General features: G+C 42.8%; 1 protein-coding gene across 3 annotated transcripts in view; it reads right to left on the bottom strand.

Annotated features, from left to right (window-relative positions):
* il23r (interleukin 23 receptor) overlaps positions 1–15312 on the bottom strand; it is a 36909-nt gene that overhangs the window by 12845 nt on the left and 8752 nt on the right. For all 3 annotated transcript variants that reach the window (XM_049588245.1, XM_049588247.1, XM_049588246.1), the window contains exons 7-15: positions 12757–12880; positions 12488–12654; positions 11946–12079; positions 9838–10033; positions 9639–9721; positions 8918–9119; positions 6805–7008; positions 3821–3919; positions 3489–3644 (exon numbers count right to left, since the gene is read on the bottom strand). In XM_049588245.1, coding sequence (XP_049444202.1) covers positions 3489–3644; positions 3821–3919; positions 6805–7008; positions 8918–9119; positions 9639–9721; positions 9838–10033; positions 11946–12079; positions 12488–12654; positions 12757–12880 — 1365 coding nt within the window. The remainder of the gene's footprint in view (positions 1–3488; positions 3645–3820; positions 3920–6804; positions 7009–8917; positions 9120–9638; positions 9722–9837; positions 10034–11945; positions 12080–12487; positions 12655–12756; positions 12881–15312) is intronic.

Below are 15312 nucleotides of genomic sequence, written 5' to 3'. Positions count from 1 at the left end.
TTGTTTTGTTCCAGATTCTTTTTTCCTGCGCGTGCTGTGAGAGCACCTTGGATCAACTTTGCTTGTGTTTAAAGTGCTATATAAATAAACTGACTTGACTGGACGTTTAAAAACAACCTGGTTTTATACATCCAAAGAACTTCAATTAAAAAAATGAACTGCTTGGCAAGCAGACCAGGCGTCTAATTGAGACAGGCGTTTATTTGTCCAAAATGTGTTGCCTGGAAAAGGGACTGGGCATTTGACTGGGACTAGACTTTTAAAGGGATAGTGCACCCAAAGATGTAAATTCAGCCATTATCTACTCACCCATATGCCGAGGGAGGCTCAGGTGAAGTTTTAGAGTCCTCACATCACTTGCAGAGATCCAAGGGGAGAGGAGGTAGCAACACAACTCCACCTAATGGAGGCTGACGGCGCCCCAGATTCAAACGTCCAAAAACACATCATTGAAACCACAAAATATCTCCATACTGCTCGTCCGTAGTGATCCCAGTGTCCTGAAGCCCCGACATAAAAAGTTGTTTGGAAAAACATCATTTGAATTCTGTTTTTAGCCTCACTGTAGCCTGTAGCTCTGACTGCCTCTCTGGGCACTGAGCTCACGTGTGTGTGCTTGCGCACGAGACCAGCGAAAGCACGTGAACACACATGAAGGCCGTGCCCGTGTCTTAGAGCTACAGGCTACAATGAGGCTTAAAACAGAGCTCAAATGAGGTTTTTCCAAACAACTTTTTATGTCGGGGCTTCAGGACACTTGGATCACTACGGACGAGCAGTATGGAGATATTTTGTGGTTTCAATGATGTGTTTTTGGACGTTTGAATCTGGGGCGCCGTCAGCCTCCATTAGGTGGAGTTGTGTTGCTACCTCCTCTCCCCTTGGATCTCTGCAAGTGATGTGAGGACTCTAAAACTTCACCTGAGCCTCCCTCGGCATATGGGTGAGTAGATAATGGCTGAATTTTCATTTTTGGGTGCACTATCCCTTTAAGTGAAGTTTTACAGCACACTACATACACATACTTCAACATTATGAGATGGTTACAGGAGGCTATGACAGAAAGGAAGCAATGGATGGCTGAGTACTATACCTATCCTTAATGTCTTTGGCCGCCTGGAGAGGAGAAGCAGAGAGGGGAAGGAAAGAGAGAGGAGAGATACGGAGCGAAGAGAAAACTGAGTTGTAGCCCATCATGTTGTCATTTAACACACAAAGTCTCTTTGAGTAAATATTTAATAAATACATACACACATAAAAGTATTTATATAAAATGGAGCCAGTACCATGAGTATGAAAACCACTAAGTCACCAGTCACACCCCAATTGTTACATTTAACCCAGTTTTTATTACTTTAACCCAACTTTATGTCAACTGTATAAACTCCAAAGCTTGTGTGATATGATGAAAGCTACAGAACAACTTCTAAACGGATGTTGTGGTAAAATTGTTTCGTCAAGTATGAATGCTGAAAAATTCCAGTACAGTTCTCTGTGCAAAGAATTTACTCCACCTGAGTTTAACTGTTTGGTTGCTGAAGAATTTCAGTTTTCAGGAGAGATCAACAGTATGTAGATTCTGCTCATGTATCATTCTGAGACACTTTTGACATTTAAGTAACTGCAAAGAGCAATTGTATCCAACACACACACACACACACACACACACACACACACACACACACACACACACACACGTCACATAAGAAAGAGGAAAAATGAAGCTCTCAGGTGTTTTTACACTCCAGTGCCAGAAATAGTGTACGAAGCAGGCTGCTTAGTAACAGCCTCACAGTTGCATGTGTGCACGTAGCCACATGGCTTCCTGTTCGTGGTCAAAGCCAGTTCTAGAAACTTCTATGATTCACAGAATTTCTGTGAGCAGCCACTGTGAGAACGATGACAGCCTCCGTTTGAAGCAGCAGTTTGCTCACCAGCGAACGTCTGCATTCCTCAGTTACATGTTGGAAACTTTGCCACATTCAGACAGACAATCAGAAACAAGAGGTTTATGGGATGTGAGTTGAAGTCAGGCTGCCTGAGACAAAACAAGGAAATGCTGAAGTGTGGAGATGAATTTTCTTGATCAGTGTTGTAACATCTGTTTCGCTCCATCGGCTCTGCCTCTAATGTGGATACTGAGTGTTTCCATAAAGAATTAATCACAAAAGAGCAAACACAAGCAGCCATCAGTCTGTTGTCTGACTTTCACCACATTACTGGAAGTGAGAGGTGAAATACCCTGCTGATGCACTGACACTTTGTAGGAGGGGAGTGTCACTGGAATGCTGGCTGCACACTTTCCATTATGTAACGGTGCCTTGTGCTCAGACACGATATATGCATACTACTGCATATATGATTTCCCACACGTGTGCATGTTGAAAAACCTCAGTCTGACCGAGGTTAAGTACGTACACATACAACATAAGGTTAAATGAGCACCACAGAGAGAAGTCCTCATGAGCAGGAACAGGAAACGACTCACGGCAAAGTTGTGTTTCCTCCAAAACATCAGACACAACTTACGTAGTTGTATCCAGCAGATAGCTTTGATCTTACGACAGGACATTAAAGTCTTAAATCTGTCTCTGAGACCTGCTGCCAAGATACAGTGGAGGTGAATGGAACTTTGTGGTGTTGAAAAATTAGATTAAAACATTTTGAAAAGGCAGAATTTTTTTATATATTATGTAGTAAGAACAGCATGTTCAGAGGGAGGGATGCAACTAAGTTTCATCAGCGATTAATCTGCAGAAATTTTTCTTGATTTATTTTTCAGCTGCCAGGATTTTATCCAGAACCAAGAGACGTGATCACATCACTCCAGTTGTAGCCTCTTTACACCGGCTCCCAGTATGTTTTAGAATAGATTTTAAGATTTTACTGATGACTTTTAACACTCTTCATGGTCTCTCTCCCTGCTATATCTCCGATATCTTACTGACATACACCCCAGGACGTATTTTGAGGTTCTTTGTTTGTTTCAGAGGTCCGGCTGAGAACTAAAGGGGACAGAGTGTTTGCTGTCAGGGCCCCGAGGCTGTGGAGCAATCTGAGTTTTAAGTTCATTTAAACTTTCTTTTATTTCCTCAGTTTTTATACACTGAAGTGTTTTTATAGTTCTTTAAAAGCTGCTGTTTTCATGTCTTGTCTGTTTTAATTATTGACATGTAAAGCACTTTGTAACACAGGTTTTGAAAAGTGCTTTATAAATAAAGATTATTATTATCATTATTATTATTTAAAATGTCTTTCATAATGGTCTAAAACCCAAGGGAACATCTGCACATCACTTGGTTTGTCTGACTCACAGTCTGAACACTAAAATGTTCAGTTTTTTGGTCATGAAAACAATGAAACCAATGATCAAAATAGCCTCTGATTAATTTTCTGTCAGACGACTAATCTTTTAATCACGACTTGTTTCAACTATATTCACATAATGAAGACAAACACACAGAGAAGGACACAGTGCGCCTGCTCACCGCTGAGTTTTGTGTTGCTGGAGTCCAGCGTCTGGAGGTAGATGGTGTAGTTTGTGATGAAGCCTCTCCGCTTGTCTACAGGCAGCTCGTCCCAGCGGATGTGGATCTGTCTGGCTTCATGAGCCAGTACTGACAAACTGGGACCAGACACAGGCTCTGAAACATGTACAGAGAGAGTGTGATGGCTGTAGATTGAGTTTATAAGTACAGTATGTATATGTTTCCTTCATAAAGGTATGCTACATCTGCAACACGTTGAAAAAACAATCAACTTTGAATTAAAATGGAAGGAATAAGCAGCTGTTGGGACATGTGGCATCTGTGAATCTCACTCTTCTCTTCAGAGTAGACGAGCCTGGATGATGGAGCACTGACACCTCTGCTGGTCACAGCGTACAGACAGATGTTGTACCTCACACCTGCAGTCAGACCTGAAACAACAAACACTCTCACCGTGAGCTCCACTACCTCTAACAAACACTCAGCCTATGATGATGAACGTTGGCCTCAGCTGTATTAAGAGTAGAAATTTTAAATCCTAAAGTTATTAAAATAATAATAACAAAAACTAGAAGAAACTAGTGTAATACACCAACTCTCCACAAGAGGCCGCTGCTTCATCACAGTTGAAGCCTCTGTGTCTTTATCACAACAGAAAAGTTCATTAGAGTAGCAACTTTTCCCAAAACTGTCACTATAAACCAAGTGCACCTCTTTTAAAAATGCAGCTGTTGACTATTTTTTGACATTAACATCCTTCAAACTTGTACATTTGTCTGTAAAACAAAACTGAAGTTTGCAGATTTACACAGGTTTTTTTTTTATAACTCACAAGTGGGGCTGAGAATCTTCATCTTCCTCAGTTTTCAGTCAGCTTTGATCAGTTTATTTTAGTTATTTTATGGAATTAAAATGCACACTTAATGGATTCCTATGTGTCATTGTCTGTGCACAGAAAGAGACTTGGGAATGCCCACTAGTCGGGGTGCCCAGTAGGTCAGGGGGTAAATTGGGTGCCCTGTGAACAAAGGCAGTATCCTTGGCGCAGTGGCCACAGTTCCAGCTTGAGGCCCTTTGCTGCATGTCCCCTTTCATTCACACTCTGAACCAGGGGTGTTAAACATATGGCCTGGGGGCCAGAACCGGTCCGCCAAAGGGTCCAGTCTGGCCCACTGGATGACTTTGCACACCAACAGGGGCGATTGCTCTGAGACAACAAGGGAGGCTGAACTTACCCTAAAATTTCATAGAAGAAACGGTCAAATACGCACTATTGAATAATAAAATAAGAATTTACATTGCATTAAACGTGCGCTACGACGTTTGAACATCACGACTATGATGTTCAAACGTCAGCTGTTTATCACCAGTTTTCAAACGCGACCTCCCTGTCATACATTCTCATGTCAGCACGGTGGACGCGGAGCCTCCAAGCATTCCTACGAGACAGCGCTGAGCAGGTTTGTTTCATGCAGCAAAGCAAGACGGTCATTGGATAAATGCGACAAAATCGTCACTTCCAGAGAGGCTCAGCTTCCCTGGGACCTGATGGAGTGGTAGGCGGGAGAGGACGCTCGGTGTCTGCATGATGATTGGAGGAATTGTCTAAAAGGCTGAATCCCTTTGTGACTGACAGCGCTTCGCATTTCGAGCTCAGTCCTGTGCAGATATTTACGAGTGGAGTCTTCTGACAGAGTGCCGTCTGGAGTGCCTTATTTCCATAAGCGATGTAGCTCATTTTCACCGTTTGTACAGTACAGTTCAGGACTTCAAACCCATCTGAAAATCTTTGAGGTGTGTGTTGCTGTGGTTCTACGGCCTGAGTGTGCTTGAAAAACGGCTTCAATTAAATGTTCCTTTTATAAGTTACTGCCTCGCTACAAGATGACAAATGTTATGATGTAAACTTTAAGTGAGCTTGCCCTGTTTGAAAGACCAGCAGCTGCCACTGCACACCAAATAGTGATAGACCCGTCAAGGCTCAGAGGTGTCAGGTTTAGGAGCAAGTTAAACAGTTAGTGACCGACCTCACTGGCTTTTCACCCAGACCAGAACACGGTTATCTGAAAAATCAATGAATACTTATCATGATCGTGAGACATACTGTTGAAACTGGACTTATTTTTCTTTTCTTTTTTTTAGGCATCTCAGGCTGTTCATCATCTGTTTTGTAAATGATTTGAGTGTTTTCATATTGCGTCTTTTGGAGGTGTTGTTATTTACAGGTTATTATGCGACAGTTTTCCTGCTCTGGCCCACTTGAGATTAAATTGGACTGTATGTGGTCCATTAACTAAAATGAGTTTGACACCCCTGCTTTAAACTGTCCTGGCATTAACGGCAAACGGCGGTTAGGCCTAGATAAGAAATGAGCTCTCTAGCGCCCCCATTTTGTTTGATGGGCTCAATAATGGAGGGGTCCCCTCAGATTATGTGTGGTCATATGCCTACAAAGTTGCGTGGTGATGGGTGAAACCCTTGAGATGTTCTACACCTTTATGTGATGAGCCACGCCCTCCGCAATATTCATTGCCTTATAGAAGCTCAGTTTTAGGAAGTTTTCCAACTTTTGCCAAGAGGGAACTTTAGATATTGCTCCCTAGATTATGTTCACCCAGTTTCATGCAGATCGCTCAAACTTCCTAGGAAGAGATCCATTTGAAGTGTTTTTCAAAAAATTCAAAATGGTGGAAAATCTATATAAGCGGAAGTTATGGGTTCTTGAGGCAAATGTGTTCCTCATGAGGAGAGGCATCTCTGTGCAAAGTTTCATGTCTCTACCACATACGGGGCATGAGATATGCCCATTCAAAGTTTGACATTTCAATGGGTTGCTATAGCGCCCCCCTTTGGCCAATTGATGTAATATTGCTTCATTGGCATCCTCCCATGACCCTCTACCACTGTGCCAAATTTCACATGGATTGACCAAGTCAGTGAGGAGAAAAACATGGAACACACACACACACACAGAGTTTTCGTCATTATATAGTAAGATCTGGAAAAATGATCTGATGCTTATCGTAGAAACTTTTGTTCATACTGTAAACATGTAAATTATTTCTGTTTCTAAACATTTTGTCTCCTTTTTTTTTTAACTACACTTACTATGTGTGAAATCTTTGAACAGTGATTTTGTTGTTTTACATTTTACCTTCTGTATGTCCTCTGGGTTTTGTTTTTTATATGAGCCATTATAGGTTTCTACCACACCCTCACATGTACTTCATATTTAATATTTCATGTGATTCAAGTTCATGTGTGTAAAAAAATGGACCAAAAAATTACTTCACATGTCTTGCACCATGTTCTGTACCTGTGATGGAAGCGCTGTTTTGATCTTTAGCCACTTGTTTCCACTGCAGCGCGGCGGCAGGAACACTTGTCCATTCTAACACATAGTACAGCAGCAGGTCTCCAGATGTCGACCAGTGTTTGTTCCCTCGCCACGACCAGGAGACAAACACAGCTCTGTCAGCAGGAGCAGGAGCCAGCTGTCTCAGAACAGGTCCAGAATCACCTAAACAGTTAGACATCAAGAAACGATTACACTTTAGAGTTTTTGTCTTTAAAAATTAAAGGGACAGTCCACCCCAACAATCAAAGATAAAATACACATCTTTCCTCTTACCTGTGGTGCTGTTTATCAGTCCAGATTGTTTTGGTGTTGGAGATGTCATCCTTCAGAGATGTCTGCCTTCTTTCTAATATTACACAACTAGATGGTACTCAGCTTGTGCTGCTCAAAAAAAAAACATCTGAAAACTCAACATCAGTGTCGCTCTCAAGGAACTCCTGGTTACTGAAGACAATCCACAGACCTTGTTGTGAGAAGTTTCATGTAGGAACTATTTTCTGTCTACCAAACTAGGCCCTCAAACCTAATCACCCCAGAGGGAAGTGTGCATCTACTCATGGACGAGAGGCTCGTGTTGGTGACAGCATGAGACGTAAATGATCAACACATTCTCATCTCAAGTCGTTACATATCGCTGCTCTGTCAGTAAACTTTCTTGTCTACATTTTATGCGCTAGGTATCCTCCTGCGTCTGCTGCTGACATTCTGGGATGCGGTGCCAGGGTGTCAACAGAGCACATGGTTAGGGTTAGAAAAAAACGTTTGGTTCTACTTTCATACGGGAAGTGAACACCGGGCTTCCAGGTAAAAGTCCAGGGTTTTTTGTTTGCATACTGCAGGCATCATACTACAGGTGCTGTCCAGCTGAGCAGAGGTACATCATAACACCGCAAAAGGTTTCGTCCGGCTGCGTGACAACAATACCACTGTGAAAGGTGGCTGGTGATGTCAGCGTCTGATGCTGAAATCACTGACAAAGCTGCGGTATATGACGACTTCAGAATGAGAACACGGCAAAATGTTAATGGCAAGTTGTGATGCAGGCTAGCTCAGTTGTGCTAGGTGAGCGAGCAGTAGATGCACGCTTCCCTGAAAACTTCCGTGATACATCATAAGTGCTGGATCGTAGGCAACTGGACTCGCTTGAGTATCTTGAAGACGTTTAGCCTCTCATCTAAGAGGCTTCTTCACTTCTAACTGACTGGTGCCAGTCTTGGGATCCCTACCCAGACGGCTTAACACCAATTCCCACCTGGACCCATCTAACCCTAACGACACACAAGATGGCCAGGTGGGTCAACGACTCACATTCGACCTTCACACTCTGTGAGGGCTCACACAAACACGGAGATTAAAACCTGCGACTCCACACCAGTCAGTTAGAACTGAAGAGGCTTCTTGGATGAGAGGCAAAATGTCTTCAAGAAACTCAAGCAAGTCCAGTTGCCTATGATACAGAGTACCATGACGTGGATGACTGAGAATCTTCTCCGACATCTTCCCTGAGGCAGGTTACCGAACTACACCTTCCAACCAAATCACCACACAGAGTGAAGTGTGCATCTACTGCTAGCATGACAGAGCCAGCTGACGTTACCGCTGAACCGAGGAGGACGCCATCAATGCTTACACCTTGCTCTGTCACAACCATGAGCTTCTCGTCCATGAGTAGATGCACGCTTCCTTCTGCACGTTGATACGGTTGGTGGGTGTGGTTTAGTAGAAAGAAAGTAGTTCCTACGTGATGCTGTTCACAGCGAGATCTGTGGATTATCTTGAGTAACCAGGTCGTGATTTCTGGAAAGAGACATTGCTGTTGAGTTTTTCAGATGTAATTTTTGGCGCTTTGAGCACCACACACTGAGTGTCATCTAGTTCCATTATAGCGGAGAGAAGGCAGACCTCTCTACAGCCGATATCTGCAACACTCTGCAACTCTCCCCCAAAAATCTTGTTTGATAAATAGCACTACAGGTAAGAGGGAAAAATCTACATTTCTAATTTCATGACAAACTTTCCCTTTAAACGTGTTTTGTTCATTTTTTATCATCTCTGTCTCATTTTTGCGTACCTGAGTGTCTGAGTGGCACCTCAGCCGGTGGAGACGACCCATACGAGGTGACAGCACTGATGCTCAGTGCCCAGACCTCGGCTGGTAGTGGAAGTGAAAACTGACTCAAAGCAGCACGACAGGTCACTTCCTGTTTGTGGTCATTACCCAGAAAGATCTTGTACTGATGTAACGCTCCACTGTAATCCTCTAGAGGTGGAGGCTGTGGGAGAAATTCATCCATCACTTCAGGTTTACATTTCAACATCATCCAGTGAGTATGTTTAAAAGCAGTGGTTCCTAACTGGTGGGTTGTGGTCCAAAAGTGGGTCGCAGTTTGCAAAAAAACACACTTTATTTTGAAGTACAGTGAATTTTCAGCACAGGTGTTTTATTTTGAAGTGCAGTTTCCTGCTGTAGAGTGACTGACTAACACATGACTACTTAACAGAGACAGCAAACTAGCTCGACGACATGGACAAGTATGACGCTAAGTATATTAAACTGTGTGGACCTCAAACTAATGACTGAGGAGAAATCTGGACCCCTGGCTGGACCAGTTGCGAACCACTGTTTTAAAGGAACAGTTTGACAGTTTAAAATACCCTCTCTTGCCAGGAGTTAGATAATCTAACTCTACTAAAAAACAAATAAGCATGTTTCCCAAAATGACAAACTATTCCTTTGATTATGAGTATTTGTATGAATGTATGATATAAAATGAACAGCTATGACACATTACCTTCCACAGAACAGTCACCTCCGGCTGCTGGTTCGTCTCCGGGCTGTCTAACATCCTCCACACATGCAACTGCTGAGATGGACCTGCAGATAAGATTAACCACAAGTTGTGGGGTTTATATGAGCGATGAAAAACTCTCACATCATCACATTCAGACTTCCTTCTTGACGTGATAAATAATAAGTGTGGGTGGGCTTGCCTTTTCCAGGACTTGTCCCTTTGATGGATGGGCTCCATTTGCTGCAAGACAATCTTTTGCCGGAGGTTAACCTGGGTGTGTTAGTGCGTCCTGATGGTGAGTGACATGTTCTCATCTGGAACTCATATTCAGTCAGAGGCCTCAGACCGTCAACTCGTATCAGACCCCCACTGAGCTCTGTTCCCGCTCCCACTTCCTAAAAAACAGCAAGATATTAAATGAATACTTCACCCACAAAATGATCATCTGTACGTCAGTTACTCACCACGTTACGCTGAACTTGTGAAGAAAACTTCAGAAGAATCTCTCCATGGTGAACAAAGAGTCCAAAACAGAGTGAGTTTGGAATGAAATGAATGAGAGAAGTAAACCTTCTAAAACTCACCGCAAACATTTGCAATCCCAATATGTTATTGTCGTCCAAGTGCAATTAAGACCAACTCTTAGTTAACAGATTCAGGTGTTTTTTTCTGCTTCACAAACAGACGAGTATCATGCCTAGCCAAGCGTGTGCATTTGGCTCAATGGACTGCATGAGCAGAGTTCAAATGTGTGCTTGCCCAGGTGTGCTACTGTGGAGGTATTTTTGTGTCTTCTTCGTTTTCAGAGCATATTTCTTGAACTGCAATCAAAAATCAAGTTTGTAAGTAAAAACGTGATCATTTTGCTTGCAGATCAGCCCTCTTTGCTTGCAAGTTAAAATTTTGCTTGCAAGTTCAACTGCACTTAATGGGCGGGGCCTACGCTGATGGATGAGAATAGAGTTTCTATTGGTGGGTTTGACGTGGCTCCATACAGAGCGGGCTACACCCACGATTCCCTCTCTCCCACTGGAAACGCTCGACAGTCGGCATTACTGCTGCACCCCGGGGCATCGACAGTACTGACTGTTACGCCGTCGAATAGTTCTGCCCTGGCTAAACAAAAGCAATCCACATGCACCAGTTCAAATAAAACATTCTTGCTTATTATTAGTTATGCATAAACATACCTGCTCATTGATTTTCGCCACAGCTCCTGCACTGAATTCCCCATGAACTACAGAACTCCCATGTTGCTTTGCAAGCTGTCATGCCAGTAGAGACGTGTCTTACAGCTTTCAGTTGAGGCCCCGCCCACCAGGTTCAACTTTTTACTCACAAAACTTTTTGACTTGCAAATGAAAAGAAATGACTCGCAAATAAAACTTTAGGATTTGCATTTTTTAATAAAAATATTTTTTTTTACTGGCAATATTGATACTTTTGCTCTCAAAACTTTTTTTGATTGCAAAACCTCCTCTGTTTGATTGAATAATAAAGAAACAAATGTAGCTCCATATGCTGCTCATATGCAGAGGTGTTTTAAATGTTAAATTTTCAGCAAAAAGGCACGTGTTTGGAAAGTACTGAGCATACGATGGGATACATGAGACTTGGATTATACTGCATGAGTTGTGTGAGAGTTTTATAACAAATGGTTTGATATAGTTTTGCTGTTGTTAAAGATAAACTCTGCAGGATTTTCTTAAAAAAACAAAACATTGTATAGCTCATACAGAGGTAATCCCTCTCAATCATCACTTATCACCCAGTAGAGGTGTATGGTGGTGTATTTTTCTGCAAAGACTCTGCCCTCTGTCTGAAATTTCCTTTTTTTCCTTCTTATTTCCTGTGTTCAAACGTTTGTGGGCATGTACTCCACAGTGCATAGGTGAGGTTAGGTTTTAAAAACAGAAAAGTAGCAACCAGTAGCCAGCCTGTAAGCAGCAGGCAACAGACACGGGGCTAAAAAACCCCAAATGTATAAAAGCCAAACCCCAAACGAGAGTGAATCTGCGGTTGGCATTTACTTTCAGTTTTCAGTTTCAGCATGTTTACAAACTGTAACTGCACAGCTTTCCTCTAAACGCAGCCCACATCTCCAGCTCATCAAGAACTTTCTCAGTTTTTGGATTCTTCGTTCACAACGGAGGCATGTGAGAACAGTTTTCCTCCAGAATTCAATGTTACACAGGGTGAGTAACTGATAACGATCATTCTATGGGTGAAGTATTCTTCCTGCACGCTGCCTGATTAATGCAGATGCTGCAAACAGCCTCTACCATGGGTGTCATAACATCACTTTACCCAGGAGCCTTTATCTGTGCGGAGCCTGACATCAGATGTGAGATGCTCTGAGGAGTCAGCTGTTTCCCACTGCAACACAGCCGCTGAGTTATTCCCAAATTCTACCTGCACAATACGAGGGCTCTCCGGTATCACTGCAACACAAAAGAACAAATAAGAAGCATGCACATTAGTTAAAGTGATGACTCAGTGTGAACTCCCAGCACACCCAAATAACTATAAAATAAAACATAAACCTAATACTGTAATGACTAAAGATGCCAAGTCTGTCGCTACAGATGTCAAAACTTGCCAAAGGTGGGCAGAGCGAGAAAGTGGGAGGCTCACTTCAAAAAGATATTACAGAAACAGAGAAACAGTTTGCTGATAGCCAGGTCAGATTAGTCAAACAGTGATGACAGAACAACACGACTGTTCACAGGATGACTCATTTCTACAGAAAATACTTGAAAATTCAGGTAAAGAAATCTTAAAAAACAGTGTCATGGTCATGCACCCTCCCTCACAAAGTGTGTTTAAGAGCAACAGAAGTGAGAGCTTACCTATATACTTTACACAGAGGACGAATGGATCAGACCGTGATGCTCCTAAGTGGTTGTAAGCGGTGATATTCAAGTGGTAGGTAGTGTTTACGTCTATCGCTGCTCGCTGTATGGTGATTTCTCCAGCATCCTGGATCTGATCCGACAGTATTTGGGTCCCATTTTCTCTGATAATAAAACATGTATTAAATAAGGTTTGCTGCTGTTATAAGCGTGTACAAGAGAGATACAAGGCAGTAGTTTAATTTGACCTAAAAAGAACACCATACCTGTAGACTGAAATGTTGTAGGTCGTAGGGAGGTACGTTTCCTGTCCTCTCTCCCATGAGCAGTCTATAAAATCTGAGCTCCGTGACGTTTCACAGGTAATATTTTCAGGTTTATCTGGAGGGACTAAAGCAGACGGACAATGAGCAGCAAATCACCATCACTTCTGTAAGAGACTATGTTTACGACCCTGCTCATTGGCAAAACTGTGATATTAGTTTTTCCCAGACAGAATAATGGGAGCTACAAAATTATTAGATTTTATGGTGCAGTGGTTAGCATTGTCCCCTCAAGCTCCAGTTTCCTCCCACAGTCCAAAGACATGCAGGTTAATTGGTGACTCTAAATTGTCCGTAGGTGTGAATGTGAGTGTGAATGGTTGTCTGTCTCTATGTGTCAGCCCTGTGATAGTCTGGTGACCTGTCCAGGGTGAACCCTGCCTCTCACCCAGTGTCAGCTGGGATAGGCTCCAGCCCCCCGGGATGCCCAAGGGGATAAGTGGTTATGGAAAATGAATGAATCAAAAAGAAAAGAAGCGGGCTTTTCTTTAGAACATTTTGATAGCTGGTACTGGGGCTGGATTAGCAAAGAGAAATGAAAAGAACAGACCAAAGAACAAAAGAAAAAGCTTGAAGGGACAGTGACAGAGCACGGGTGAGAACGTGAGTCAATCATGGTCGGTCATCCACACCTATAACCGCTAACCGAATCACCGAACAGAAGAAAGCGTGCATCTACTGCTAGCTCACCTCGCACTAGGCTTGGGGGACATGATATTGTTGGCCAAGATAATGCTGCGTTCGCACGGAATCAGAGAGACAGTCGATGAGTAACTGGTTATCATTTTAGTGGATGAGAGCAGGGCAGTAAAACTAGCTGAGGCTGGCAGAAATACAGGCAACTACAGTATAACAGTAGATGGTGAGGCCTTTGCAAACTTGTGAGGCTGAATTTAGTGGTGAGGACACAGGAATGGTTTTCTTCTGATGACTCTTCCATGAAGGTCATATTTGTCCAGGTGTGTCTGCACAGTAGAACAGTGCACCACCACTCCAGAGTCTGAGAAATCTTCCTGCAGGTCTTTTGCAGTCAAACAGGGGTTTGATTTGCCTTTCTAACAATTGACCTATGGCTAAGCCCCGCCCTCAAACACAATGAGCCAATCACAGTGCGTATAGCCATTCCCATACACTGGGACATTCTCTGCCTGGACGTCCATTGAAATGCATTACAGAAAGTCAGTTTGTTGGGTTTTATGAGCTTTTTCTGAGATTTGAAGTTTAAAAATGGTCAAACGGTGTGCATGGGGTACATGCAACTCTGACACAAGGTATCCTGAGAGGCTGGGCGACCAGGTGTATTTTTACACTTTAAACCACATCTCAAGCGAGAAAAGTGTCTCCTTTGGATAAAGTTGTGTGGTAACGTTAGACCACAACATCAACTCAACGTGAATAAGATTAACAATGATGTCTACATCTGTTCTAAGGTAAGTCAACATTGTGTTTGAGGCAACATATTGTCACTTTGCTGGAAAGAAACATAAAGTTATCTTTAACATCTCTAGCTAACGTTAGCTAAAGTTAGCCTAACGTTAGCTCCTAGCTGCGTTGTTCATCATGTCACCTTGTTTGCTGGGAGTTCATTAGCCTATTTTGTTCTAGTTTTGTACTTTGGTGATGGTACATCATTGTTGGCTGTTGTCCAAAGGGCTCTAGTTAAGCTAACGTTAACTTCTGGAGCTTAGCTTCATTAACTTATCTGTAATGGCAGAGATAACAAAGGTTGGCAAACGTTATGCTGAATGATTCAGTGTAAATACTGTAGCACCAAACTAACGGAGAGACACTCTTGGTAAAGATGGTAAAAAGGCCGTTATCCTTTTCTCATATTCTGAGCCAAAAACCTTAACTTCAGTGGCACTTTAACTTGTTGTCTTTGATGGTGACGGCAACCAGATGCGGTTCACAAGCGTACACTGTGACCTGTAAATTTTGGCTTGTAATTTAAGCTTTTCATCGACCTTCTCAACAATAAAATGATGAATATATCCCTCCAATGTGTAGTTTAGGCCCTTTTGGTTACTTCTCAATGACATCTGATCGTTATGTCCCCAAAAATCATCAGTTGTCTCCTGTGAAATGCCGTGTACTGTGACACCTGCCATAGCACCGGGCACTGAATGTTGATAGTTTGCCTGAGTGAGTGGAGGGGGCGTGGCTTAGCCATAGGTCAATTCTACATGCAGCTCTCTCAGAAAGCTTTCAGCTTGACCTTCACAGTTCCTGTTAACCGACATTTCTTACTGACATGACCAACTGAGGAAACAGCTCCCTGAAAACACTTTGTTATCTTCTTCTAGTCTTCATCAGGTCTTTTAGTTTTCAGAGTGCTAGGCAGCTGTTCAGAGGAGCCTATGGCTGCTAAATGTCTTTGACAAGGTTTCAGGAGTCAGGGTATTTATAGGGTCCATGTCATTGGTCCGACATCCCATTAGTCCGACTGTCTGTGGTGCTGAACGGCTCCCGGCGGGCGTATTTCTACCTTGATGGTGCGCC

The sequence above is a fragment of the Epinephelus fuscoguttatus genome, linkage group LG10 (assembly GCF_011397635.1).
Source record: "Epinephelus fuscoguttatus linkage group LG10, E.fuscoguttatus.final_Chr_v1".
Classification (NCBI taxonomy): domain Eukaryota; kingdom Metazoa; phylum Chordata; class Actinopteri; order Perciformes; family Serranidae; genus Epinephelus; species Epinephelus fuscoguttatus.
The sequence above is the reverse complement of the archived record's forward strand: the minus strand, read 5'-3'. Positions and strand labels throughout refer to the sequence as shown.